This window comes from Myotis brandtii, unplaced genomic scaffold (genome assembly GCF_000412655.1).
Source record: "Myotis brandtii unplaced genomic scaffold, ASM41265v1 scaffold250, whole genome shotgun sequence".
In the NCBI taxonomy this organism is placed as follows: Eukaryota; Metazoa; Chordata; class Mammalia; order Chiroptera; family Vespertilionidae; genus Myotis; species Myotis brandtii.
Genome location: NW_005359478.1, coordinates 333,639 through 361,537, shown reverse-complemented (window position 1 = coordinate 361,537; position 27,899 = coordinate 333,639). Strand labels below are relative to the sequence as shown.

The following is a 27,899-nucleotide window of genomic DNA, read 5'->3' as shown; positions in this document are numbered from 1 at the left end:
TCTGTCTCTTTGATGCAGGGAATTTTTGCTTCTAAGAGCTAATATAGATTTGGAAGTATGTGTTCATCTGAGGATAAGTGGGAAATGTTCTTTACCTTCAGCGGAGAGCATTCTTATATATAAGATTATAACAACAATACCACCTCAAAGCTTTAGCTCACTATAAGATGTCTATTTTAAAAGTGAAGTAAAACTGAGAATCTCCCAAAACTTGATTAAGGGTCTAGGATACCCTTAACTGAGGATTCCCTTTTCCCTAGACTTCTGTGAAATCTGGCATTATTTCTTGAACACTTCTTTTTCCTTATCTTTAGTCTGCTAGAAAAAATTTTCTTGGCTTTTTATTGAACTCCTCTCTCCAACCTATATATTAAAGCCTTTGGGGCCCCAAATGCTCCAAGTAGTGTATCTGGAGAGTAAGCGGAGCCGTGCTACCAAACATGATGCAGTCTGACTCTTCTGGTGTCTAAGAGGCAGCAGAGCATGGCATAGTATATAGGCTTTGGATTCAGAGATTGGGACTTCTCTGAGGGTAATTTTCCATGTTATAAAGGGAGCATAAGAGCTACTACTTGTCAGGGTTTTTTATAGGAATTAAGATAGTGAAGACAAGCACTTGGCACATAGTAGGTGTTCAGTGATACTCTGGATGGAAATAAGAGCAGTTTTAGGGATGCTTCCCAGGCAGGCTAACTGGTTAAAATTCCCTGAGGCTGAGATAGAGTAGGCACAATTCAGAAATGGTAGCAGAACCGGCGATGAACGAATTGGCCTTAGCTAGCTTGCTTTTGCTGGCTTGCTTGCTACAGAAGGAGAAATTGAATAACTTGAAATTCCTTCCTTCATTGCAGCACAGGTTACATAGGCGATGATGTAGTTGTTGATTGGTCAGCATCCCACACACAGCTCAGTGCACTGCACGTAGTGAGTAGCCAGTAAATGTTTGAGGGATGAGTATAGGAAGCTGCCATAATAATGGAGCTTACTTATTCCACCATCTCTCTATTCTCCACACACAAAAAGGACAGGGTAGAATGATTAAAAAATGTGTGTCAGTATATGTATCCTTTGGAGTTTCAACTCAATACAATGATTGGTACATTCTTAATTCAATAATTTATTGAGCACCTGCAATGTAACACTCCTGTCCTTTTTGGTGCAGAGCTATGGAAAGAATTCTGCCTCTTTTCACACTTTGTGAATGCCACTTAAAAATCCTCACTTACCTTTTCCCAAACAGACAGACAGACACACACACACACACACACACACACACACACACACGTGATATCCCTTTTCCACAGTCTTATTTCTTTTTGTATTTCAGGGTGTCTAACATGTAAGAAGATGGAGCCAAGATCTAGAATGGTGCCTGTGACTCAGATCAACTGCTGTCTTTCCCAGACAGAACCTCTGGCCTCCGGAAACCTAGATTAAACAGCATTTTCTGACAGCTCTTCCTCCTCAGTCCTTGATTCCATCACCACTGGAAACTTGAGCACCAACTCTAACCACCCCCACCCCCAGGTGAGGGCACTAATGGGAATCACTGAGAACCTCATAGCTGGCTCCAAGTCCACTTTCCCTCTCACTTGACTAAAATCTGACTGAGATTTTGTTTTTACTGTGTAAGAAAACAAATATCCCTAGTCCTGTATCCTAGATATGGTATGGAAAGAGAAAAGAAGGATAAAGGAAGTTGAAAGCCAGAATGGGGATGAGAGGCAAAGGTCTTGCGTAGGAAGCAGAGAGCCAAGATTCTGGGTCAGGCACCTCTTTCTGAAGTAAACACTATGACCAGTGGTGAGAAGCACAAGACTTGGATTAAATCCAGCATTAGCACTTAAACTGTTTGACTTTAAATCACTTAACTTCTCTGACTTTACTAGTAAATTTCTCATCTATAAGATTTAGAGGTCTCCTAGGTCCCTCTTAAGCACCATGAGTCTGAAGGGACTCCAAGAAGTGCCCTCTGCAGATGCTCTGTTCCAGAAAAACACCCCAGAAGGTGATGAATCAATTGACCTCCTCCTGAGCCATTTTTAAAAAATATATATTTTATTGATTTTTTTACAGAGAGGAAGGGAGAGGGAGAGAGAGTTAGAAACACCGATGAGAGAGAGTGACATCGATTAGCTGCCTCCTGCACACCCCCTACTGGGATGTGCCCGCAACCAAGGCACATGCCCTCGACCAGAATTGAACCCAGGACCCTTCAGTCCCCAGGCCGACGCTCTATCCAGTGAGCTAAACCAGCCAGGGCTGCTCCAGCTCTTAAAGCTGTTATATTAATTTATTCTAGTGGTTTGTCCATACTGTTGCCCATTACCTTATACCAGGGGTCCTCAAACTTTTTAAACAGGGGGCCAGTTCACTGTCCCTCAGACCGTTGGAGGGCCGGACTATAGTTTAAAAAAAAAACTATGAACAAATTCCTATGCACACTGCACATATCTTATTTTGAAGTAAAAAAACAAAACGGGAACAAATACAATATTTGTATTTGCATGTGGCCCTCAGGCCGTAGTTTGAGGACCCCTACCTTATACCATGCATTATATTAGATGATTTACATAAAATAAACGTCAACAATTGGGAGCAATACTATTATTCCCATCTCATAGATGAGCAAACTGAAGCATAGAAAAATAATTTATCCAGAATTACATAGTGAATGGCAGGCAGATTCAGGATTTACACTAGGTCCGTTTGGTTTCAAATCTATGCTCTTAAGTGTTTCCTATTTGCTAGTAAAGACTATGTAAAAATACATACATGGTTAATTGGAAGTTACTGACTACCCTTTCTGGTCCGTTTTTCTCCCACTCTCACTCCAGAGTTTTCTTGCTCCTGTCCCCAAACCCTCAGGACCTCTTATTGCTACTTTGGGCTGAAACTGCAGGTGTCGGATTGCCGGTGTAACCGTGTAAGTCTTCCGATCATCCGGAACCACCCACATCGCTGCTGTTGCTGTGTGGGGTGGACGTACCTCTTCTCATTTCCTGGGGGTGGTTCCAGGCTAGAGTGGCAGCTGTAGTAACCAATAGGCATGGGTATTGTCGGGCCAGGGGCCAATGAGGAATCCACTGAGGGAAAAGGGGATCATTTGGTTGAGGATGTAAGCACCGGAGGAACATGGGGCTCTACCAGAGGTGGCGGCGGCTCCGGCTCCCAGGGTTACAAGCCTGCGGGCTACACACGGCGCTTGAGGTACCCCAAAGTTCCGAACCCCCCAAAGCCCAAGGTGTAGGTTCTCAACCCAGCCGGACCCCCCTGCTCCCGCCCTGAGTCCCGAACCGGCTACTCTGGCCTTTTTTTTTAATTAATATGTTTTTATTGATTTCAGAGAGGAAGGGAGAGAAAAGAGGGATAGAAACATCAATGATGAGAGAGCATCATTGATTGGCTGCCTCCTGGACGCCCCACAATGGGGATGGAGCCCACAATCGGGCATGTGCCCTGACCGGGCGTTGAACCATGACCTCCTGGTTCATAGGTCGATGCCCAACCGCTGAGCCACTGCGGCCGCCGTTTGAAGCGCTTTTTCCCAGGGTCAACCGCCTGCGGAGCCAGGACTCCTAACGTAGGGCCCTGGAGCATCCCTTCCTTTTAAAGCAGTGGCTCTCAACCTTGGCTGCACATTAGAATCACCTGCGAATCTTTAAAATCCTGATTTCTGGGCCTCATCCTCCGGAAATTCTGTTTCTTTGTTATGGGAGGCCACTACATTAGTAACAAAGAAACAGAATTTCCGGAGGATGAGGCCCAGAAATCAGGATTTTAAAAGATTCGCAGGTGATTCTAATGTGCAGCCAAGGTTGAGAACCACTGCTTTAAAGACTAGAAATTAGGACCCCGGCCACTTCAATGCCCTCATCTCCCACCATCCCCAATCCCAGGAATAACTGATGGGACCTGTGTTACCTCCTAACGTATTTCCCACCAGGCAGCTGTGCCGGCTCCTCCACCCTGTTTGGTAGAGCGGCTTGGCCTTTTTGAGGAGCTATGGGCTGCACAGGTGAAGAGGTTAGCAGGCATGGCACAGAAGGAACACCGGACTATTAAGGTAGCGCTCCCCGGAGGACAGAAAGTGGAGGCCGTGGCATGGAACACAACCCCTTACCAGCTGGCCCAGCAGATCAGGTACCAGGCCCCTTCTCTACCTACCAGTATTACTCTCCCACCTCTGCGTCCTCTGCACCTGAGCAGAGAGAGAAAACTCTGCTTGTTTCTGTTCCATGCCATCAAGATAGCTTTAACTACCAGTTCGTTTTTTTTATCTGTGTTAGTTTCAGAGTCTCTGTCCTTGCTCTATTGTCCTTGGGGGAGGAGGGAGGAGAAACAGTAGGTTCTATTGCTCTGGTAACACAGTCCCCCTTTGCAAGTTGAGCCCCTCTTTTTCCATGTGGATTGTAACCCTCTCATTTTCTTTATCTCCACCCCATCCCCATTGTTGAAGTTCAACCCTGGCAAATACTGCAGTGGCCGCTCAAGTGAATGGAGAACCTTATGATCTGGAGCGGCCCTTAGAGACAGATTCTGACCTCAGATTTCTGACGTTTGATTCTGCAGAGGGGAAAGCAGTAAGTGTCTTCTTTGTCACAAATACAGTGGCTACTAAACTGAGATATTTAAGTGGGTGTTTGTAACATTTCTTTTGCCTGAGTTTTTCCATTTTCACTTGGGAGGGAGACTTACCGCAGATAGCTTATCTTAACTATTCCTAGCTAAGCTGGAAACTTATGATGAAAGTTTTTACTAAGCCTAGGTCTCTTATAAGCAGACATCATTTGTGTTAGTGAAAGGGAGAAGTAATAAGTTGAAAACTTATTAGGATGATATTGAGATACCCATTATAAGTTATCTGTAGCAAATATTTAATTTTAACGTGGCTTCCACAACTGAGCATAACAACCAAGCCTCGTCCCCATTTTGTCCTCTTCATGTCAGCTTAGGTAATGTGGACCTCATGTATTAGGATGCAGAAAAATTGAGTTCTCATGTCATTTATTTACAAATGACCAAATCCGAAAGCAGTGGTTGCATCACACTGGATTCCTGGCTAAGGGGCAAGAAAAAGGACCAAAAGACTGAGCAGAGCCTTTAAGAGGCAGTCTTACCGAGTAGTTTACTCTGAAGCCCTATAAGAGATGTTATAGGAGAGCAAAGGAAGCTGCCTGGCTTCCTCTGACCGGGTAGCCCTGAGGAGTGGGGTAGGAGGGTACTCTCTTCTGTGCCCTTTTCTACTGACCTCTGCTTTCTTTTCTATTTTTTTTTCCTTGTCACTATGTAATTGTCACCACCTCCATTATATGATAGTTATTCCTAGAAGAGCCATACTGGTTTCACACCAGCTTCTTGGAGGAGAGGATCCAGAGCGAGGGGGTAAGGGAGGTTAGGACTCATGAACTTCTTTCCTGTGAACCCAGGTGTTCTGGCATTCCAGCGCCCATGTCCTGGGGGCAGCGGCTGAACAACTCCTAGGTGCTGTCCTCTGCCGAGGGCCCAGCACCGAGTGCGGCTTCTACCATGATTTCTTCCTGGGAAAGGAACGGTGAGCAGTGCAAGGAAGGGGGAGAATGATGGTTTCTTTTGTGAGACTTCACCTTTTCCCCCAGGTTTTTTGAGGCATAATTGACAAAATTGTAGTATTTTTAAAGTGTGTAGTGTGATAATTTGATATTCATATACATTGTGAAAGGATTCCCACAATCTAGTTAATTAACCCATCACCTCACATTTTTTGTGTTGTTTTTTTGTTAATCCTCACCTGAGGATATTTTTTCCATTGCTTTTCATGAGGAGTGGGAGAGAGAGAGAGAAACATAAATGTGAGAGAGAGACACGGACTGGTTGCCTCCTGCACACATTCTCACTGGAGATGGGGAGCAAACCTGTAATCCAGGTACGTGCCCGGGACCAGGAATCGAACCTGAGCCCCTTTGGTGCTCTAACCACTGAGCAACCAGCCGGGACGACCTCACCTTTTTTTTTTTAAATATATATCTTTATTGATTTCAGAGAGTCAGGGAGGGGGAAAGAGAGATAGAAACATCAATGATGAGGGAAACATCATTGATTGGCTGCCTCCTGCACGTCGCCTACTGGAGATCAAGCCCGCAACCCAGGCATGTGCCCTTGATCGGAATCGAACCTGGGACTCTTCAATCTGTAGGCCGACGCTCTTTCCACTGAGCTAAACCAGCTAGGGCACAACCTCACCTTTTTATTGTGAGAACACTTAACGTCTGTTAGCAAATAGCAAATTTCAACTATACAATACAGAATTATCAAAATTATCAACTATAGTCACCATGCTATGCATTAGCTCCTCAGACCTTATTCATCTTATAACTGAAAGGTTGTACCCTGTTATTGGGGTGGTTTCTGAGGCCCTTTTCTGGGGTCTAGGGCATGTTCAATTTGGAGGAGCAAGCTGGGGGAAGGGCCTCCAGGCCTGATATGTTATTTTGGTACCACCTTCTCCATTAGTCCATGTTCTTTCTCTTCTGTCTAATTCTGCTTGAAACATCTTCTCTAGCCTTTAGGAGTTCTTCAACTTTTATTTCATTCTCCATTACTTTGCTTTAATTTTGTCCATCCAGATTGCCTGCACTCCACTTTTTAAAAAATATATGTTTTTATTGATTTTAGAGAGGAAGGAAGAGGGAGAGAAATGTTAATGATGAGAGAAAATCATTGATTGGCTGCCTCCTGCATGCCCCCCCTACTGGGGATGGAGCCTGCAATTCGGGCATGTGCCTGGGAATTGAACCCGGGGCCCTTCAGTCTACAGGCTGACTGAGCCAAGCCAGTTCGGGCTGCACTCAACTTTTAATTTCATACATAGAGCATTTGCTCCAGCTATAAAATTTGTACCTGATTTCCTGTGTTTTCTGTTAGAGCAAATAATTCTAGATGTTTCTGGAGGGCAGGATTTCACCCCCTAGCCAACAGGTATGCCACCCAGGTGATGCTTCTTAGAGGGTGCAAACCAACCAGTTCTCATCTTCCCAGGACTATCCGGGGCTCAGAGCTGCCTGTTTTGGAGCGAATTTGCCAAAAACTTGCAGCTGCTGCTCAGCCCTTCCGGAGGCTAGAGGCTTCCCGGGATCAGCTTCGCCAGCTCTTCAAGGTGGGTTGGAAACACACAGTTTTAGGAGGAAGACCAGAGGCCTGAGGGACGAGGTGGCTCTCCCTCGTCAGTCCCAGAAGTGATGGGATAAAGACTTGTCTTCACTCATCCCTTCTTCCAGGATAACCCTTTTAAGCTCCGCCTGATTGAGGAGAAAGTGACGGGTCCGACAGCAACAGTTTATGGGTGAGAGTGGTCAAGACGGAGAGAAATGGGGAGGTGGGGCGGCACTGACAAGGCCAGAGGGGGCTAAGGGAAAGGAGACAGAAGCTAATCTGTTGCTCCAGAAAAAGAAAGGGGACTGGGAATTGATTTTTATCCCCCGTTACTCTCTCTGTGGAACACGTTTCTTTACTTCCTCTTTCCGTCAGCGAAAGGCCAGGAGAGGGAGAAAACTAAGAACTGGGGAATTTGGAGACACTGATGGCCCTCTCCCTCCCAGGTGTGGCATGCTGGTGGATCTTTGCCGGGGCCCCCACCTTCGGCACACCGGACAGATTGGAGGACTGAAGCTGCTCACGGTCAGTTGTGGGGACAGGGTTGGGCGGAAACTCCCGTTTTCACTGGAGTAGCGGGGGATGGGAAGATAGTTCTCTCAGCCCCATCCATGCTCTGACGGTGAGCAGGGAATCCAGAGGGAGAAAGACACTTAGTCCCTGCCTTCTAGAAACGGAGTCTGGTGGACACAGGAACCAACTCGGTTTCCATAATTGGACATCACCGCTAAGGGAGACGGGGTGGGAGGGCGTGGACAGGCTGGGCAAGGTCTTACACGGCCGGCTCCTGTGGTGGAGAAGGTGGGGAATACCGTCCGACAGGCACGGGGAGAATACTCTAAGTCAAGGGCGTGTCTTTTATGAAAACACTGTTTCTGGGCAAGGTGAGTTATTAGAATGGGAGCAGAGGGCGAGGGGAGAGGCAGGCAGGTAGAACAGAAAGCGCCGGACTGAAACCCTGGCTCTGCCATTAAGGACGTTGTGGCCCTGGGTCCATCTCCTTACCTATTTCCCATCTATTGAAATTGACGGTTAATTCCTGCCAGTAAACCCACATCCAGAGACAGACCAACGAATGCAGGAGGAAGTGTTTGAGGGAAAGTTAAAAGTGCTATAAAGTGCAGGCTGTTTCTTATTAGTACTGTTCAAGGAAAGGGCAAGCAGAGGCAGGTGATTCCACGGGGCAGAGATAGGGAAGAGTGTGGGAGGTTGGTAAGGGGGTGGGTGGATGACACTTGACCGGATCCTCAGGTTAATCCCCTGAGCAATCATTGATTAGAAGGGGAGGAACGAAGGCCGGGGTGCTGGCAGGCAGCAGTGAGATTGCTCAGGATAATGTTAGGCCTGAGTGGGACGTATGTAGAAATCAAGAACCGGGCACTTTCAAGGCTATAAGCACCACATGCGTTGTCTGAAGGACCAGCCTGTGGTGTTGATGGTGGGAAAGTAGTGCATAACTGAAGCTCACACTGAGGTTTGCCAGAGCGGTCGGGCGGCTTCAGCCTCATCTTCGCATGGACTCCCTGTGCCCCCCGCAGAACTCGTCATCCTTATGGAAGGCCTCAGGGGCCCCCGAGACGCTGCAGAGGGTGTCCGGGGTTTCCTTCCCCACAGCAGAGGAGCTGAGGGCCTGGGAAGAATGGAGGAAGGCGGCAGAGTCACGGGACCACCGGCGCATTGGGAAGGTGCAGAGGTTGGGGAGAGGGGGGCTGATGAGAAGGGTTGGAACAAGATGAAGGGACGTGATTGTGACGTTGGGAGCAGACTCAGAATCCAGCAGACTGAGCGGCTCCATCCCTTATTTCTTCTGGTTCCAAAGCCCCTGCTTCCCCCTTGAAGTGACCACTGCCATTCCCGACCCAGGAACAGGAGCTCTTCTTCTTCCATGAACTGAGTCCTGGGAGCTGCTTCTTCCTGCCCCGGGGGACGAGGGTGCACAATGCCCTGGTGTCTTTCATCAGGGTAAGGGGGACCCAGCCAGGGGAGGGGGGCCAGGGAGGGGTTGGGGGCCTAGAAGAAGTCAAGTGTTAAAAGGGGGATTAGAAGCATAAACATAAATACTGTAAAGTGCTGGTGATTTTTATTGAGATACTAGAAATGTGTGGTCTACATTGGGGAACATAGAGAGTTAATATGGTGTTTAGTAGGTGTGGCTGTGATCAGCATGACTGAGGGCCCAGGAGAATCACACAGCTGCTCCCTTCCCTTCTCTCCCCCGGTCACTTTGACCTTTCATGTCTGTACCCTCCTTTCCAGGCCGAGTACACCCGCCGTGGTTTCTCAGAAGTAAAAACACCCATACTGTTCTCTACGAAACTCTGGGAACTGTCAGGACACTGGGAGCATTATCAGGAAGACATGTTTGCCCTGCAGTCCCCAGGCTCTGACAGGCCCACCAGCTCCCAGAGTGACCACTCTACCAGCCATCCCACAGACACGCTCGCCCTCAAGCCCATGAACTGCCCTGCACACTGGTGAGCTGGAGCCAGAGGCCTGGGTCCTCCAGGGCTGAGGCCAGGCACCCAGGCTGCTAAATATTAAGTGACAGGAAGCATCTGGGAAGAGTACTGGGCACCTGATTGGAGTCTTGAATCTGCCTCTAGCTGACCATGTGAATTTGGGAAGATCATTGTACCACTCTAAGCCTCAGTGTCCTTACGGTAACATCAAGGGTTTGGAGTTGCTGCCTAGGGTTTTTTCCCCAACTCAGCGCCTGTCACAGAACAGGCGCACAGTAAATGATGTCTGTTGTTGTTACTGAGAAAATCCCTTGAGTCACGCAGTGCTCCGACTGTGATGATGGGGATTGGCAGGACTCAGAGGCACGGCAGGCTGGAGGGGTCCTTAGCCGATGGTGTGGGGAGAGGAAGCACCCCGCTGGGCAGAGGAGCGTCTTCGGGAGCTAGTTCTCCCTGTGGCACTGACCCCTTCCCACCCCAATCTCAGCCTGATGTTCGCCCACCGGCCCAGATCCTGGCGAGAGCTGCCCCTGCGACTGGCAGACTTTGGGGCCCTTCACAGGGCCGAGGCCTCGGGCAGCCTGGGAGGACTGACCCGGCTGCGGTGCTTCCAGCAGGATGATGCTCACATCTTCTGTGCACCGGACCAGGTGGCTCCCCCGCTCCATAGGCATTTCTAACCACCGCCCTGCCCCCATGAGCCACCAACATTCCTGACCTCAGTTGCCCTCTTTAGATATTACAGTTCGGCTACGTGCTATCCCCAACTTTCCTCTATGTTTTTGCCCTCTGTTTGCCCCAAACTACCCTCACCCCAGAGCTCTGTCTAGCTCACACTCTCCCTCCCTTACTTCCTCCCCCAGCTGGAAGCAGAGATCCGGGGCTGCCTGGATTTCCTCCGCTCTGTCTATGCTGTCCTGGGCTTCTCCTTCCGCCTGGCACTGTCCACCCGGCCGTCTGGCTTCCTGGGAGAGCCTTGCCTCTGGGACCAGGCTGAGCAGGTGAGCAGGTGCAGGGAATCGGGTGGGTGAACCACTCTCCGATGGAAGGGGGACAGTTGGGAGTCAGGCTCCTCAGGAGAGGCGAATGCGGAGGCGCTCATTGCGGGGTTGGAGGGAAGTGCTGCTCATGGTCCTCTCCCTCTAAAGGTCCTTGAACAGGCCCTGGAAGGGTTTGGAGAGCCCTGGGACCTCAACCCTGGAGATGGTGCCTTCTATGGGCCTAAGGTAAGCTGGGGACTTTGGATAGAGTTTCATTTTTTGTTTTATTAAGTATTTAATAGATAAAAAGGAGTTTTTTTTAACTTGTGTATAAAGAGGAGTGATTCAGTCCCTACCCCCATGGGACCTATTGTCTGTGAGGACTGGGTGGCAGGCGCTAAGGGAGCTTGCTATTCAGGAGGGTCAGGAAAGGCCTCCTGCAGGACTCTTTCTAATGCGAAACGTGATTGTTGGCCAAGTAAAGAGGTGTTTCAGGAGGGAGAGTGGAGGCAAGGCTGGGGGAAGGGTGAAAACTGACTCACATGGCGAGTTGGAAGAAGTGAAAGAATCGGGGAGGAGGGGAGAGAACTGAAAAGTATCTGCTGTATTTAGTGAAAAGGCTGTTAGTTTTTGTTGGTTGGTTGGTTGGTACCAGTGAATGTATTTGAGAAATCAGAATTACATGCAGACAGATTTAACATGCCAGGAAAATGTTATTTTTCCATTAAGATACGTTATGAAAATTGGCGTGAGGTCAGTTTCACACCTGGAATTAACAACCCCTAGCAAAAGTACCAGCTGCTAATAATGTTAACTTATATATAACTTATCTACATGTTAAAATACACAACTGTTGGTGCCAGTCTGCTTATAAAGGCAGTGCTCTGGATGTATCTTCTCACAAACAGTGGGCAAACAGGTTTCATTATTAATGAATTCAACAATAATCCTGAATTCATTAAACAAGGTCCAACAATATGGTTTCTTCAAGAGGAATATCGAAGAATAAGAAATCTGTAGTATACCGTGTGGGGCAAAAGTGGGTTTTATGTTCCTTACGAACAACTGTAAGCCTGCTTGTGCCCCACCCTGTACTTTGTTACGAGCAGTGAATTTCAGAACGTTCTGTTGGTTGGTGCTTAGTTTACCCAGGCTTGACCCCCACAGAGGCAAGCTATGTGACCCTTTGCATGAAGAACCTTTTTGTGTATGTGGCAGCAGGGAGAGTCACAGACAAGAAAATTCTCATCATAACAGGCTGGGATTGAGAGATGAGTGGATACAACAGGTAGTGGCAGCTCCTCTAACAAGCTCGGGCCAGGAATGTTCTGCTTAACTGCAAGTGCGGTAACCTTTGGTGCAGCTCTGGTAAGAGCACTTGCCAGCAAAGCACATTGGTAAAAGCTTGCTGCTTCATGCAGCCCAAGAAGAGGCAGAGCAAACAGCAGAGCAGTGAGCTGTGAACAAGCGAGAAGCCACATTGCTGGGCCCAGTGGATTGGTCATCTGAATTGCACTCCGCCTGCCCCTTGAGGACGCTATCTGGCAACGAAAAGAGCAGAGCTGGGTTTTTAGAAAGACCAGAGCGAAGGAGTAGCTCAAGGCTGTTAGGTTTTGCAGGCCCATTTTTGGTAAAGTGGAGAGTGAGGGTGGAGGGAGGGAGGGAATGAATGAACCTAACTCTTTCAAGAACTTTGGCTGTTACAAAGGAAAAGAGAATTACTAAGGGCCTGAGTAGTCAAAATGCTTATGGAGGGCGAGACTTGAGAATGTTTAAATGCTGTCATGAGAGGGTGCCTGTTGGGGTCAGGGAGGAGTTGAAGTTGTGGAAGGGGTTTCAGTGAGGGAAGCTCTACTGAAGTGTGGCTTTGAGAGTCCTCCACCAAAGGAACAGCCTTTGCCATTGTTTGGGGCGTGCAGAAAGGCTGGGTAGGTGCAGGAAGTTCATAGGTGTGGTTATAGGATTTGAAACATTTCCCATCTCAAGATATTGTCTGAATTTTCCATGAAATAGGGGAAAGAGTCATTTGGTGAGATGGGAATGGGGGAGAGGAGTTTTCAGTGAGGGAGGTGAACATTGAAGAGAGAAGGGAAAGCTTGAAAATCCTTGAGGAGAATAGGACACAGCTGGTCAAAGCAGCCACAGACTTGGGGGCAGCAGCAAGGGTCCAGTTGAGGTTGAAACAGGGACTTGGATGGCGTCAGTCGTTTTGCATCTGTGTGGTGTGTGCCATGTTGGGTAGCGCTGAGCCATTCTGTTAAGAGCCAGGGAGGTGGGAGGGGAGGGTGCCACCAGGGGAGTTTGCCATGTGGATGTGATAGAGGAACAATGATGTCGGGAACCTGGGAGAGTGGGTACAGCTGCCTCGGGAAGAATCAAAGGCGGGAGGGGCCTGTGAACTGGAAGAAAAAGAAGCATTAAGGAACCTAGACATTGAAGAGCTATTAGCAGGAGTAATTGTCAAAGCTAGAAAACCAAGAGACGTATCAGAGCAGGGTGGACCGTTCCAGAGGTGCAGCCATTCTAGGCAAGGACAGGACAGGGGTGTAGCCACAGTGTGGGTGAAGGTCTCTGAGATGAGGCACTTGAGGAATTGAGAGGCCAGGGAGTGGATGGGTCAGTCATGTGGATGTGGGTGTCCCCTAATATTATAACACCACTGAGTCCCTGCCGAGTCAAGTAGAGTCTGGCACAGCGGGGTGACAGTCTCTCAGAGCAGCCTGGGGCATGGGTAGGTGGAAAGGGGGTGGCACTGGTTCTAGTTTCTCACAGGCCTCCCCTCTCTCCTCCAGATTGACGTGCACCTCCACGATGCCCTGGGTCGGCCCCATCAGTGCGGGACAATCCAGCTTGACTTCCAGCTGCCCCTGAGATTTGACCTCCAGTACAAGGGGTACAGAGCCTTGTCCGGACAAGTTCCCTTTTCCCGCGGCTGCCCATGGGATCACTGGAGAACAGCTTCCCCTTCTCCCTTTGGCCCTGAAAGTAACCAAATCCTCCACACCCTCCCCTGCTGAGCCTGAATATTTCTATAAGAACTGGCAGGTGATCCTGATTGCACAATTTGTGCTACTTCCTCCATTCCATCCACTTTCCTTTTTCCCTCTAGGCGAGCCGGGGCCCCGGAGCGTCCAGTCCTCATTCACCGAGCAGTTCTGGGTTCTGTGGAAAGGATGCTGGGAGTGCTGGCGGAGAGCTGTGGGGGGAGATGGTGAGACCCCCGACTCCAGACTTCTGTTCTGAGTCAGGCATGACAGTGCATGCCCCAGACCCTGCCCCCTTCAGACTCCAGCTTCTGTTTCCTGCTCCAGTCTGCTCGCTGCAGCCACCCTCATGGTCAGAGCCAGAATGAGTCATTTGTCCTCTTCTTCTCTCCCAACCAGGCCGCTGTGGCTGTCCCCATTCCAGGTGATGGTCATCCCAGTGGGGACCGAGCAGGAGGACTATGCCAGGGAGGTGAGGAGTTGGGGGCCAGGACAGGGCTGAAGCAAGACTAATAGGGACCTGAGCACATGCCTAGGAAGAGACCACCTGGGGTGGGGAGAGGCACAAGCACTTGGAACCACAAGGCTGGGCTCAGATGGCTGCTGGCCTGTGTGCTGGGGATTCCACACCTGAGAAACAAACTGGTCCCTCCTGGTGGAGATGTGTGACAATTAAATCAACATACATGAAAGGCTGACAACAGAGCACAAAAAGGGGTTGGATAAATGTTGCTTTTCCTTTGCTTTCTAGAGAGAAGGAAGGCTATGGGCTGTCCCCGCGTCAAGCAGCTGGTTGGGTGGAGTGTAGCCAGAAGCAGGCAGGCCAGGGAATCCCTGCAGGCTGGGCTCCACAGGAGGCAGACACAGAAGCTGCGGGGGTGAAGGCAGGGCCTCGGTGTGGAGACAGTGAGGAGGGGTATCTGTGAGACCCCGAGAACCTTGAGGCAGAGGAAGGGGGAACAGATGGGGCTTTGGTATCAGACTGTTCTACTCCTCAACCTTCCATTAAATTAAGTTCCTATCACCAAACCTCTGCCCAGGTACAGCAGAGCCTGCAGGCGGCGGGGCTGGTCGGAGACCTGGACGCTGACTCCAGGCAGACCCTCAGCCGGAGAGTCCGCGGGGCCCAGCTCGCCAACTACAATTTTCAGTTTGGTGAGTGACAGCTCAAGCACCCGCCCTGTACACTGTCCTCATTTTTATTAAGTTTGGTCATCTGCATATTTGGCTTAATTGGGTCTCAGTTCCTGAGCTGGACAGGAGCCAGGATTCAGGATGCCTAAGCCATTTGGACCACAGTTTTCTTCACCCCGACAGCTACCTCTGACCCACGGAACAGTGTTCTTCTGACCCTTCATCGCTGTCTGTTAGGTTAATTCACCAAGGGCGTGCCAGAGAGAAAGGGACAGGAAGGGTTAATAAGGCCTAATTAGTTAGCTTTGTTTATTCTAGACCTAGATGGAGTCAGCCCTCCTGGATGAGGAGAAAGGCCTTATGGAGACAAGTGTAGCTCTGCCTGTTCCTTTTTTCATTTTCCAATAAAAGCCAGGAGCAGACAGTCCTCGGCCAGATAACCTGATTCTCTAGTTCTGCACACCCACTCATGCTGCCAGCGCTTGGAGCAAGCTGCCCACAGCCCCGTGGACTCGCCGAGCCTTCCACCACTGCCACTTCCCCTTTCTCTAGTATTCACACACACAGGTGCACACACACTTCCTCTGGGTCAGCTGATCTTTGTCTTGCTCTGGCTGACCCTATTATCTCTGACCCCTGGGCTCCTGAGCTGAAATAGCTTCTTATCTCCTCAGCACAAGCAGGGAGCTGAAGGGCAAGAACCAGTAAAATATCCGTCCCCGCACCACATCGGGGCTTTGTTCTCACCCTTTCTAAAGATTTAGGTTCCATCGCTTCAGTTTCTGCATAGCAAAGGGAGACACCCCAGGTGGGTTACATCTGCCCTGAGATACCCACCCCCCTCTACTTGCAGTGGTTGGACAGAAAGAGCAGAGCAACAGAACAGTGAACATTCGGACGCGAGACAACCGTCGGCTTGGAGAATGGGACTTGACAGAGGCTGTGGGGCGGCTGCTGGAGCTGCAGAACTCCAGGGTCCCAAATGCCGAGGAAATTTTCTGAGCGTTTGCACAGTCACGTGACAGACCTGCAGGAGCCACCAGCCTCTCCGAACCCAGGAGGGGCCAACCTAACCGACAGAGTCTGGAGTCCCAGACCCTTTAGAACTTGTGTGGAGGCCTGAATCTACTCCTCGGAAAGAGATTTGATGTGGAGGAAGCCACAGCTGCTTGTGTGAGGAGATCGAAACTAAGCATAATAAACCTAAAGCTCTGAGGTTGTGTTGTCGTCTCTGACTCCTGATGGGGGATAAAAGGATTTTGACTTCGCCTCCCTCTCTTGTCCCAGGGCGATGGGGAGAGTGAAGAGGGACAGCCCCACCTAGCCAGGTGCTCTGCTGGTTGGAGCATCATCCTGTGCACCGAAAGGCAGTGGGTTGGATTCCTGGTCAGGGCACATACCCAGGTTGCAGGTTCAATCCCTGGTTGGGGTGCACGCAGGAGGCAACCAATTGATGTTTCTCACATGGATGTTTCCCAAATTAAGGGACAACCCAGGCTCTGGCCAGTTAGCTCAGCTGGTTAGAGTGTTGTCCCGATTACCAAGGTTGCAGGTTCAATCCCTGGTCAGGACACATAACAAGAATCAATGGATGAGTCCTAGCTGCTGTGGCTCAGTGGATAGAGCGTCGACCCTGAGACTGAAGGGTTCCCGGGTTCAATTCCAGTCAAGGGCACGTACCTTGGTCGCAGGTTCCCCGGCCCTGGTCGGGGCTCATGCAGGAGGCAACCAATCCATGTTCTCTCTCACATCGATGTTTCTCTCTGTCCCTCTCCCTTCCACTCTAAAAAGCAATGGAAAAATATCCTCGGGTGAGGATTAACAGCAACAAAAATCAACCAATGAATGCATAGACAAGTGGAACAAAATAATACCTCCCTCCCTCTCTCAAATCAATAAAAGAAAAAATTAATAAAAAGGGCAGCCCAGGCCTCTCACTGGTTAGGGAGCCCCTAGGGTAGGTGTCCTGTTCCCACTAAACTTAGTGCCGTTTCCCCAACCCCAATTCAGCAGGTTGTCAGTTCCCTTCACCTGCAAACAGAGAAACTGAGGCACAAAATAAATTTTCAAACATCTTGGGGTCATAAAAATGTTCCCCTCTCATTACCCCCATTCTTCTCAATCCTCTCAGGATGCCTCAGGGTGAGTTTGGGAGGAGTGGCTGCCGGAGGGGGAGCAGCTGGGACTGAGTCACGGCAGGAAGCTGAGGAGGGCGGGAGCTATTCCCACATCACCATATAAAAGGAAGGGGGCCGGCCTGAGCGCACTACCGCAGGAGCAGCAACCAGAGGAGCGGGTTCCCAGCAGCCCGGCCTTCTACTCCACATCTACCTGAGGAGACACCTCCCGGGTGGCCACTGGCCAGTCCTTGCCCCAGGATGGGCACCATGTTCGGAGCAGCCTTGGTCTTGGCCTGTTTGGCTGTTACTTCTACAGCCTCTGAAGGAGGTGAGTTGGGGTTGGAGGGAGCCCTTGGGAAGGGGTCCTGGCCAGCGGGGGCCTGGGCCCGAGTCCAGCCATCCCAGGTGGCTCATGGCCAGCAGGTTGATTCTCCAATTGCTCCTGCTGTTGAGCAGGCCCAAGGTGGGCCTGGGACTGAAGCCCTGAACCAGGGAGGGCTCAGGAGCACAGGAGGGGTTGCTAGGGACTGCTGCTGCTCGAGATTGTGCCTAGTGATTGCTGCCAAGAAACGCAAACTTGGAGTCAAAGGCCAACTGGGGCGGGGGTGGGGAGGTGGACTCGCTGAGGGAGGCCTCTGCCTGAGGGAGATGTATGTGGGACCAATTAGGCAGTGGAAAGTGGAAGGAGGGCCCCCAGGCGGCTGGAAACCAATTTGCTGACCTAGAGTCTGGACTACCTCCCTGCCTGGTTGGGAGAAGAGTTGAAAGGGTGCCCGTGCCCAGGAGACTGGACACAGCTGCCCTCGAGCACACACACCTGACCCGAGTGGATGCTGGACAAAACGCTCCCGAGGGAAGCTGTGGGGAGCAGCACAGTTCTCTGTCTGTCTGCAAAGGCCCCTCTCGCTGCCCCTCCTGGGTCCTAGGCTTCGTGAGTGCACGTCAGCCAGGCGATTCCTTTCCATCGCAGTGCCCCGTCCTCAATCGACACCTAAGCTAAGGAGGACCTGGGAGTAGCTAAGGGTGAAGGAAGCTTAAACTTCTGGGTAGGCGTCTGGTCAGAAGGCCCTGGAATAGGAGGGTCCTTTCCCTCTGAAGACGAGGAGCACCACAGCAGAGCGGCTGCGGGAGGGCCGCCCCGAAGTCCTGAGGGAGTGACCCTGACAGGAGAGGAGGGCCTTCCTCCCGGCCCCATCCGTCCCCTTCTCTTGGGCCCGGGCTTGGGAGACCCTAGGCTGTGCGTCTGATGGGGGTGAGGCTGTCAGAGTAGCCCAGGCTTGCTCAGAGCCCAGTGACGCACGCCAGGAGTGTTTGGGGGATGGATTAGGGGACATGGGGCAGGAGCAATAGGAGGGGCTGCTGGTGTCTTCGTCCGCTTTCCTGTGCTCCTGATCTCTCCTGCCTCCCCACCCCGTGCTCAGAGCCAGGAAGGGCCTCTCAAAACCACCCTGACTCACCCTTCCTCACTCCAGGCTTCAAACCTTCAAGTCAGAGGGAGTTGGGGCCAGAGTACCTTCAAGAAGGTAAGAGTTTGGGGGAGTGGCATGGGATTAGGGGTCAACTAGGAGCTGTAGGCACTGACTGTCTCCCTTCTCGCCTCTAGTTGGCTATGCAGCACCCCCTTCCCCACCCCTGACACGAGCCCGCCCCAGGGATCACCCTGACATCTCTCTGCATGACCCTGACTTTGAGGGACAGAGTGAAGGTAAGTCCACCCCTTCCCCCTCTGGGTATCTAGTCTGGCTTCCTTCCCCCCCCCCACACCCCCATCTTCAGGGAGGGAGGGGAGAGCAGGCCTGGCCCTGTCTCCTCACCTGGCTCGAAGGAGTGGGCTCCTCACACCCTCCCCTTTTGCAGTGCGGCCCTTTTCCTCCTTTGACCAAGAGGAGCAGCTGTTCTCTCCCCAGCTCCTTGTGAGGAGTGGTGAGTGCTGGCCCGTTCCCGCGCCTCCAGCCCACTGTCCTCCTGCTGGCATCAGTCTGATCCTTGCTCCTTCGTGTCCTCCCCCTCAGGATCCCTCTCTCTCTCGGGAAGCCAGGCAGAGGATCCCACAGGCCCCGGGAGAGTCGTCCCTGTCCAAGAAGAACTGCCCCCTCCCCCCGGCCCTATTGAACAGAAGGAAAGTAAGTGACTCCCTCTTCTCTGTACCCTTCTGCCTGCCCCTGGCTTTGGGGCTCTGCCACTGACTAGCTGTGTAAACGTGGGTAAGTCACCTCTCCAAGCCTTAGTCTCTTCATCTGTCACATTGGGGAAATAATATCTATTTTATAAAGTTAGGAGATCAACTGGCATAAGAATAGAAACTATTTTCACTTGCTTCTCTACTGAGTCCCTCTCTATGAATAGGAACTGGCCAGGTTCCCCTCTTTTAGAGAGCGCCTTCCCAATGTGAGTTTTGCTTACGCATCTTCTCCCACCTCAGTGGACGCACCACCGCTCCCAGCACAGGAGGAGAGGACCAGCCCACCTAAGCAGGGAGAGGGTGAGTGACGGCTCTGGTCTGTCCCCCTGCTTTAGTGTCAGGACCCTGCAGAGGGGTGCAGGGAGCAGGCCTGGCTTAGGGGGACAATAATGGTGACACCTTTCATATCTCGGTCTCTTTTCCTTTCAGCTACTCAATCTGAAGGTAAGAGCCACAAATTCCTTTCTTTCTCTTCCCCCATATCCTCTCAATCCTTTCTCCTCAACCCCAAGTTCTTTCAATCCTCCCAACTCATTCAGCCTTTCTCTACCCCTCCACGCGATCCGCCTGCCCACTTGGTTTTCCCGACTTTAGAAAAGCCAGCTCCCATCTCGCAGCACAGTCCAGGCCAGCACTGCCAACAGGGTGGACCCCAGAGGTGCTGGGGCCAACGGCTGGATGGCTTCCCTCCTGGGCGGCCTTCTCCAGACAACCTAGACCAGATCTGCCTTCCTACTCGTCAACACGTGGTGTATGGCCCTTGGGACCTGCCACAGTCTGGCTACTCCCACCTTAGTCGCCAGGGTGAGACCCTCAATATGCTGGAGACTGGATATTCCCGCTGCTGCCGCTGTCACTACTATGCAAAGCGCATGGATTGTGCAAAACTTGTGGTAAGGATCGGGCTTGTAGTCCTAGGGTGTCCTTTAAACCCCAGACAGTATGTGTGTGTTTTAAGGACTGGAGGCCGAGGCCTGGGTGTGCAGAAACCTCCTTGGTCCTGTGTTGGAGAGCGGAGGCAGTCTCTGCTGCTTTCCGACCTCTCTGCCCAGAGTCCTTTCCTGGAGCCTGGGAGGAAGACAGGAATGTGGACGAGGGCTGCTAGGCTGACCCACCCTTCTTCTCTAGTGGGAGAACGCAATGAACCAGTACTGTGAGGCCGAGTTTTCGGTCAAGACCCGACCCCACTGGTGCTGCAAACAGCAGGGGGAGGCTCGGTTCTCCTGCTTCCAGGAGGAAGCTCCCCAGCCACACTACCAGCTCCAGGCCTGGCCCAGCCCCCAGCCTGTTATATCCACGGGCCTTGAGCTGCCTTTCCCCCCGGGGCTGCCGACACTGGACAATATCAAGAACATCTGCCATGCAAGACGCTTCCGCTCGGTGCCACGCAACCTCCCACCTACTGACCGCCTCCAAAGGCAGCTGCAGGCTCTGACCCGGCTGGAGGGGGAGCTCCAGCGCTGCTGCCGGCGGGGGAATAACCACACCTGTGCATGGAAGGCTGTAAGTGGGCGTCCCAGCCCCCCGGAGAGCCTGTCTGCCTGCCCACCTCTGACCTCTGATCCTGCTGGTCCGTTCCTCCACGTACCTCCCCACTGTGAACACGTTTACCCGTCCGTCTGCTTGTGAATGTCCGCCCATCCGTTGTGTTCGTCTTGAGCCTTCTGCACTCCTGGCCTCGTCCACCCGTGGTCCCACATGTGTACCTGTCTGCCACCCGTCCATCCATCCAGCTCTGGCCTCACCCAACCCTCTCCATCTACCGGTCCAGCTCATCTCCCGTGGCCAGCTCCGAACCTCACCTGTGCTTCTACCTTCCGCCTCCCCAGCCTCACACATCCACAGCTGCCTCCTTGCCCTCTGGTTCTTTGTCCTTCTCTTTTGGCACCTGGGGTTGGGAGTCCCTCTCCTTATAGCGTGGGCAACAAGGGAAGTGGTGGGTGAGGAGAGAAGGGGCCAAGTGTCCAGTCTTTTGACTTCCCTCTTTCTGGCTAACAGTGGGAGGATTCCCTTGATGGATACTGTGAGCGAGAACTGGCTATAAAGACCCACCACCACTCATGTTGCCGGTACCCTCCTAGTCCTCAACGCGATGAATGCTTTGCCCAAAAGGCTCCCTACCCCAACTATGACCGGGATCTCTTGACCATTGACCTCAGCCGAATCACCCCCAACCTCATGGACTATCTCTGTGGAAACCAAAGAGTTATCTCCAAGTAGTAAGTCTTGTACAATTCCTCCCAACTCTCTTCCCTTCCCCAAAATCTCCTTTTGGGACATCCTCTGGGGCACTCTTGGCAAGATCAAAATCATGGTCTCCAAGCACCATTTTTATTGCCTGGGGTTTCCTGAAGACCCTGACCCCTGCCCCTTTCCCACCATAGTAAACAGATTCCTGGGCTCATCCGAAACATAACTGCCCGCTGCTGTGACCTGCCCCTTCCAGAGCAAGCCTGCTGTGCCGAGGAGGAGGTGAGTGTGGCTGCAGGGAGTCACGGTCTCCGAGGGAACGCAGGGGAGGGGAGGGAGATGGCCAGACCTGGAGGCTACCCCTACTTTTAGGACCTCAAAACAGCCCACAGAAATAATGAGGACTAGGGGGGAGAGATTTTTCTTGGTTCCAGAAGTCCTCATTCCTGACCTGACCTGCTCCCCACTGCTACGTTCCTATGAAGCTTCAGCCTTTGCAGATATGCACATCTGTCCATCACAGGAAGTCTAGCTGTGCAAGGCAGCCTTGCATTCTCTCTGGGACCCAGGAAGAGAGCAGAAGCTGAAGGAAGGGTGACTTTGGGCACCCAAGTATCCATGCCTGACCTTTCACAACCCCCTCCCTCACCATCTCTGCTTTATTCTTCCCATACATCAGAAAACATCTTTCATCAGTTACCTGTGTGGTCCCCAACTTAACTTCTGGCGAGACCCTGCCTTCTGCTGTAGAATGAATCCTGGGGATGAACAGACCAACTGCTTCAACATTAATTACCTGAAGAATGTGGCTCTAGTGGCTGGGGACTCAGGGGATGCCAAGGGCCAGGGGAAACACGACCCAACTCAGGGAACAAATACCAGCCCCCGCTCTGAGCCCCAGGAAAAGTGAGTCACCCCCGAGCCCTGAAGGATCAGATTGGGTGAACCCCACCCCACCCCGCCCTCCTTGACTACGCATTGCAGTAAACACCTCGGGATTTGGTGTCCTCATTGTCTCACATACAAACACACCCTCCTAAGCCTGGCTGCTGGCATTTTCTTCAGTGACTGAACCCTGAGGACCACTGCCCTGCCCTCACGGAGCAGAAGTCATTCCTCGGGCTGTGATGGAACCATAAATAAATGGCTTAACTTCACTATTTGTCATCTTGAATTTATTCACATATTTTAAAAGGATGGTCACCTTTTTAAATAGCTATCAAGATTCAGAAGTGAAAAAGATGTGGTTCATGTCCTTGGTGCACCCCCAAAATACCACATCCCTGCCTGACACTTAAAAAAAATTTTTAAAAATTGATTTCAAAGGGGGAGGGGAAGGGAGAATGAAATAGAAACAGTAATGATGAGAGAGAATCACTGATCCGCTGCCTCCTGCGCATGTCACACTGGGGATCGGACCCGCAACCCAGGCATGTGCCTTGACTGGGAATTGAACCATGACCTCTTGGTTCATAGGTTGACACTCAACCCCTGGCCACACCAGCTGGGCTTCCTGGCACTTTTTAATCTTCACTTTTTTAAAAAAATATATTTTATTGATTTTTTACAGAGAGGAAGGGAGAGGGATAGAGAGTTAGAAACATCGATGAGAGAGAAACATCGATCAGCTGCCTCCTGCACACCCCCTACTGGGGATGTGCCCGAAACCAAGGTACATGCCCTTGACCGGAATCGAACCTGGGACCTTTCAGTCCACAGGCCGATGCTCTATCCACTGAGCCAAACCGGTTACGGCTAATCTTCACTTTTGATCTGTGGAGTCCATATATTGATTCATTCAATATCCATCTGTTGAACTACCAGTGTCCACTGTGCCAGTCCCTTCCGTCAGGTCACTCACATTCCAGGTACCTAGCCGGTGCGGTGAGCAGTGCGGCACAGCACAGCCAGGGTGCCTGTCCGCTCAGGGCCCAGAGCGGGGAGAAGGGCTGCGGGCAGGACGGTGCACTGGGGAAGGCCTCAGAGTGAGGTCGAGCTTCTCCAGGGGCGAAACAGAGGGTGCAAGGGGCAGGGTCCGTCCAGGCAGAAGGGACACCTCAAGCAGAAGCGCAAAGCTGAAAGGGCCTGACTCCGGTGCTGATCCTCTGAGAGGTGACTGGAAAGACAAGCAGGAGCTCATCATAAATGCCTCGTCCACATGCTTTAAAGTGGATCTCGGCGCCTGTGCCCTGGAGGGCGACGGCGGTTTCAGGCAGAGAATGTGTTCAGATTTGCCTTTTGCAAAGTTTAAGTGGCAGCCAGCCAGGCAACTACCTGGGTGGCCAGTTGGGAGTATGTCTGGCCAAAGGCGACGGGAGGAGGCTCTAGCCGCCAGATCTAAAATGGACCACAGGGCGGCGGGACAGCCCTCGGAGGCCAGAGCTGTAAACACCGGAATGAAGACTCGAGTCTGGGGAGACTCCGCTGTCAGGACAACAGCCCAGAAAACGGGACTTCCCGGCCAGGTTAAGACAAACGTGGGTGGACAAGCTGACCCCGGCAGCTCTCAGGCCGACATCGCTACTCCCCTCCTCACGGCCTTTTGTTTATTTACTTATTTATATTTTGACGGGATGCAAGCAGCATCTTAGTGGCTCCTTCACCAGTCCGTCATCACGCGAGCCAATGAGCGAGCGAGATCCGCGTTGGGCCCCACCCCTTCACCAGAAGCCCTACTTCCCGCTTAGGTGCGACCTGGGCAACGCACGCATCACGCGCTCTCAAAACGTCACTGCGCCTGAGCGGATATCCGGCGTCGCTCGGACCAGCGCTAGGACCCAGGGACTGGGCACGGGGAGGCGGGGCCAGCTGTTTTTTTATGGGGCGGGGGAGGCCTGAAACCCAACGGGTGGAGGGACAGGCGGGCGATCGGTGAACGAGGCTTTAGGCTGCGTTTGCAAAACGCAGCGGCAGGTGCTGGCCGGGGGTCCGCGAGGAGCAGGACCACTGCCCCAACCTCCAGGAGTTTGCAGTCTCCCAGGGAGGAGAGGAAGGGACCCGGTCAGCAACTATAAGCAGCCAGGAAAGAATAGCAGGGCTGCCCTGGCCCGTGTGGGGCAGTGGTTGGAGCGATGGCCCGAGCACCGCAGGGTCGCGGGTTCAATTCCTGGCCAAGAGCATGTAGCTGAGTTGCAGGGCCAGTCCCGGCCCCTTGGGAGCGCCTGTGGGAGGCAACCGATTGATATGCCTCCCTCCCATGTTCTCTCTCTTCCCTCCCTCCCTCTTTTCCACTCTCTGAAAAGCAATGGGGGAAATATCCTTGGGTGAGGATTAACGACAACAACAAGAATATCAGGGCTAAGTAGTTGTAAGCATCATGAGCTGAGTTAAAGGAAGCCATTCTCGCTGGGGGTCGGCGAACTAGTAAATGGAAGAGGTGCTTTGGGTAGAGCCTGGAAGCATGGATAGGATTGCTGTTAGTTCCCAGGCAAGGCGGACGTGTTAACCTTTACTGCAGTTGTGTAGATAAGCTATTAAAACATGATTCATTAAGTCCAGGGGCGCTGGATAGCCAGTCAGAGTCCCACACGACTTGGGGGGGGGGGGGGGGGGATTCAGGCTTGAGTAGGATGTTGCTGGAAGGAAAAGGGAGGTTTGCAAAGCCCTGTATGTATACCAAGTTCAGCTGAAGTAAAACAGAATGTCCGCTTTGTATTAGGCAAAGTGCTAAGTATTCTGGCTATAAGAGACTATAAAACACCATCCTCAGGGATTTTCAGCTCTGCGGAGACTCCAATGTCCCAGCCTGGCTTTCGGGGACCTCTTGGAGGAGGCCATAGAGCAGGAAGTGTGGTGGGTATATTTGAGGAGCCACTGAGCAGTCTAAATGGTGTGGGGGAGCAGCCAGGCATGAGGTCAGCGATTTAGACTGAGTCATGCTCGCTGGGAGATCTTGAAGGACCAGAAGCCATGCCAGCCTGGCAGTGAGCACCTGCGAAGGACTGCGAAAGAAAAGTCATGTGAACAAACACCCTCAAGGGGTAGCTCAGTGGGTTAGAGCATCATCTGCGTACACCAAAGTTGCAGGTTCGATCCCCAGTCAGGGCACATACAAGCATCAACCGATGAGTGCAGAAATAAATGGAACGACAAATCACAATCTCTCCCTCCCTCCCTCTCACCCTCTCTGTCATCAAGAAATTTTTAAAGAAAAGTGATGTGAACGGATTTTTTTAAAAGAGGAGTTAAATGGACAAACAGGTGGATAGGAATAGATGAGCTGAAGAGGGTAGAGACAAGAGATCAGTTCAGAGGTTGAAATTGTAATTTTTTAAATTTTAAAAAAATTATTTTGATCGATTTTAGCTCTTTAAACGTGTTTCTGTACCCTAACCCAGCAGCCTTTTAGACAGGACACTTAGATACCACAAATTCAGCTTGCTCAGAAACGAACTCCTCTGGGTTCATGGGAAGATGTGAAGAAGGAAATACAGCAATAAGTGAGTTGTAGAATCTAGGTGGTAAGTGTATGAGCTGTACAATCTGTCAACTTTTCTACATTTCTGAGAATTTTCATACAGTATCAAGAAAAAAGAGCTCATCATCTCTACCCTCCAACTGTTCGTCCCCTGGTGGGTCCCATCGCAATAAATAGAACCACTGTCTACTCAGTTGTTTAGGCAGGAGACCTGAGAATATCATTCTTTAATTAATTCCTCTTTCTTTCCCTCCTGTTCCAATCACCCACCAAACCTTCTAAATACCTCAAGTCCATCAGCAATGGGGTTGATCCTTACACTAAAGCTAGGTTCTAAAGTTAGTGTGTAAGGCAAAAGTTACGCACGCAACATAACTTTGGAAATCCCTTAAATCACTCATAAAACACAGTAGGCCTGATTTTGTGTGTATAACTCTGTACACAAAATGTATGTGCAAGTGTGTAGGTTATAAGCACGTACTGTATATAGCAAGGTACAGTATATAATAGGGTACGCACAGGCAGAGAAGGTGTGAGCAGTTACAGTATTTTTAACTACATACCAAAGAAACAGTGTCGTATAGAGTTGAACAGAATTGTTAAGCACATCCACGGCACAGGACGCTGCATTCCTCTCCACTGCCTCCACCCTGGTCCAAGCTCCCACCAACCTTCAGAATTATTAAAACGGCTTCTTCACTGGTTTCCTGGCTTCTGTTCCTGACCGTGTTCAATTTATTCCCATGTTCCAGGCAGAATGAGCTAACTGAATTCATCAGGTCACTTCCCAGGTTTAAAACCACTCGTGATGTCACACTGTTCCCTTAGGACAAAGTCTAGAACACCCCATATGGCTCCCTGTCTGTCCACCATCTGACCTCAGCCCAGCCCCCGGACTTGGTCACACACACCTCTTCCCACCTGTTCTCTAAGCCCTGGCAGAACGGGGCTGGTCACCTTTCAATCCGCAGGTGCTGGGAAGCATGAGTCTTGGTTGGAAAGTTTGTAAGGAGGACGTTCTGAGGAAGGGGAGTGCGTGGAAGGTCCGCCTGCCCTGTTTATTGGAATTCTGACTTAGGGGAGACTTAGGGGAGTGTCCAAGGCAGCACCCCCTAATTATTCCTTGACCTTTCCAAACAAGTCTGTGCAGGTGCAGACCCCGGAATCCTTATGCCTAATCTTTGGGTGCCTTTGCTTAAAAGACACTACAAACACATGTGTCCTCCCAGGATTACTGACCTTACTGATTGTATCTAAAAGATAAACTTTATCTCAAACTGCTGTTACAATAAAAGGCCTACGAGGCTGCTTGGTCCCTTGAGCCAGGCCACCCCTTAGCCCTCTCTTTCACAGTGAAACGTGTCGGAGTAATCTGTTCAGCCGTCGGGCACTCAGACTCACCACATTCTTTGTACATCTGCAGCTGTGACACGCTGCTGTCTGCGAGTAGAATTCTCTTCCCCCTCTGCTCAAATGGGTAAGCTCTGTTCCCTTGTAGCGGACACTTCTTGTCTACTCAACAAGCCATCCTCCTTCAACTCCTCAATACTTTGTTCTTGCTGAATTTTAAATTAAAAATAAAGCATTGTGCACCCTAGCCTGTTTGGCTCAGTGGGTAGACCACAGGCCTGCAGACTGAAGGGTCCCAGGTTGGATTCCTGTCAAGGGCACATGCCTGGGGTTGCAGGCTCCCCAGTAGGGGGTGTGCGGAAGGCAGCCGATTAGTGATTCTCTCGCAACATTGATGTTTCTATCCCTCTCTCCCTCTCCCTTCCTCTCTGAAATCAATAGAAATATATTTAAATAATAAAAAAGCATTGTGAAAAATAATACACATGTTAAAAGTGTGCTAAACATGGCCAGGCTGGTGTGGCTCGGTTGGAGTGTCGGCACTGTGCACGGAGGGGTACGGGTAAATTCCATTCTGGTCAAGGCCTGTGCCTGGGCTGCGGGTTTGATCCCTGGTCGGGGCACATGGAGGAGGCAGTGGAAAGATGTTTCTCTCTCACATGTATGTTTCTTTCTCCCTCTCCTTTCTCTCTCTCTCTCTAAATCAATTTTTAAAAAAATTGTGCTAAACACGAATAAATAGTTCAATGGATTATTATAAAAAGAAACTCCCAAGTGCCCGCGGCGGTCCCGGATCTGTCTCTTGCTTCAACAGTGTTTGGACGGAACAGACCCAAAGACACCCCTTCTTCCAACCTCCAACCACCGTCTTTTCCAGTCACCACCTTTGGCTTCAGCCAGCACACCTTCACTCCTACCGCCGAACCACACACCTTCACTCCTACCGCCGAAC

The 27,899-nt window shown here is 51.2% G+C and overlaps 2 protein-coding genes across 6 annotated transcripts; both read left to right on the top strand.

Moving 5' to 3' along the window:
* Positions 1-1,312: 1,312 nt before the first annotated feature.
* Positions 1,313-15,903, top strand: TARS2 (threonyl-tRNA synthetase 2, mitochondrial (putative)). 2 transcript variants are annotated; one of them, XM_014540699.1, is made up of 19 exons: positions 1,313-1,527; positions 2,838-2,926; positions 3,947-4,143; positions 4,460-4,583; positions 5,430-5,554; positions 7,018-7,135; positions 7,257-7,321; positions 7,578-7,656; positions 8,670-8,816; positions 8,995-9,093; positions 9,388-9,605; positions 10,078-10,240; positions 10,454-10,591; positions 10,739-10,816; positions 13,363-13,463; positions 13,680-13,781; positions 13,954-14,026; positions 14,595-14,709; positions 15,542-15,903. In XM_014540699.1, the coding sequence occupies exons 3-19, from the start codon at positions 4,037-4,039 to the stop codon at positions 15,688-15,690; spliced, it is 2,001 nt and encodes a 666-aa protein (XP_014396185.1). In that variant the 5' UTR covers positions 1,313-1,527; positions 2,838-2,926; positions 3,947-4,036; the 3' UTR covers positions 15,691-15,903. The 2 variants fall into 2 exon arrangements, with proteins under 2 accessions (XP_014396185.1, XP_005867439.1); XM_005867377.2 differs by lacking the exons at positions 1,313-1,527; positions 2,838-2,926 and adding an exon at positions 3,089-3,210.
* A 1,038-nt stretch (positions 15,904-16,941) lies between these two features.
* ECM1 (extracellular matrix protein 1) lies at positions 16,942-22,337 on the top strand. 4 transcript variants are annotated; one of them, XM_005867373.2, is made up of 12 exons: positions 16,942-17,136; positions 18,281-18,331; positions 18,412-18,513; positions 18,666-18,731; positions 18,821-18,931; positions 19,231-19,290; positions 19,420-19,434; positions 19,585-19,883; positions 20,119-20,493; positions 20,989-21,209; positions 21,375-21,462; positions 21,860-22,337. In XM_005867373.2, exons 1-12 carry the CDS (start codon positions 17,067-17,069, stop codon positions 22,088-22,090), a joined length of 1,689 nt encoding a protein of 562 aa, XP_005867435.1. In that variant the 5' UTR covers positions 16,942-17,066; the 3' UTR covers positions 22,091-22,337. The 4 variants fall into 4 exon arrangements, with proteins under 4 accessions (XP_005867435.1, XP_014396189.1, XP_014396191.1 ...); XM_014540703.1 differs by lacking the exon at positions 18,666-18,731; XM_014540705.1 differs by lacking the exon at positions 20,119-20,493.
* The last annotated feature ends 5,562 nt before the right edge of the window (positions 22,338-27,899 follow it).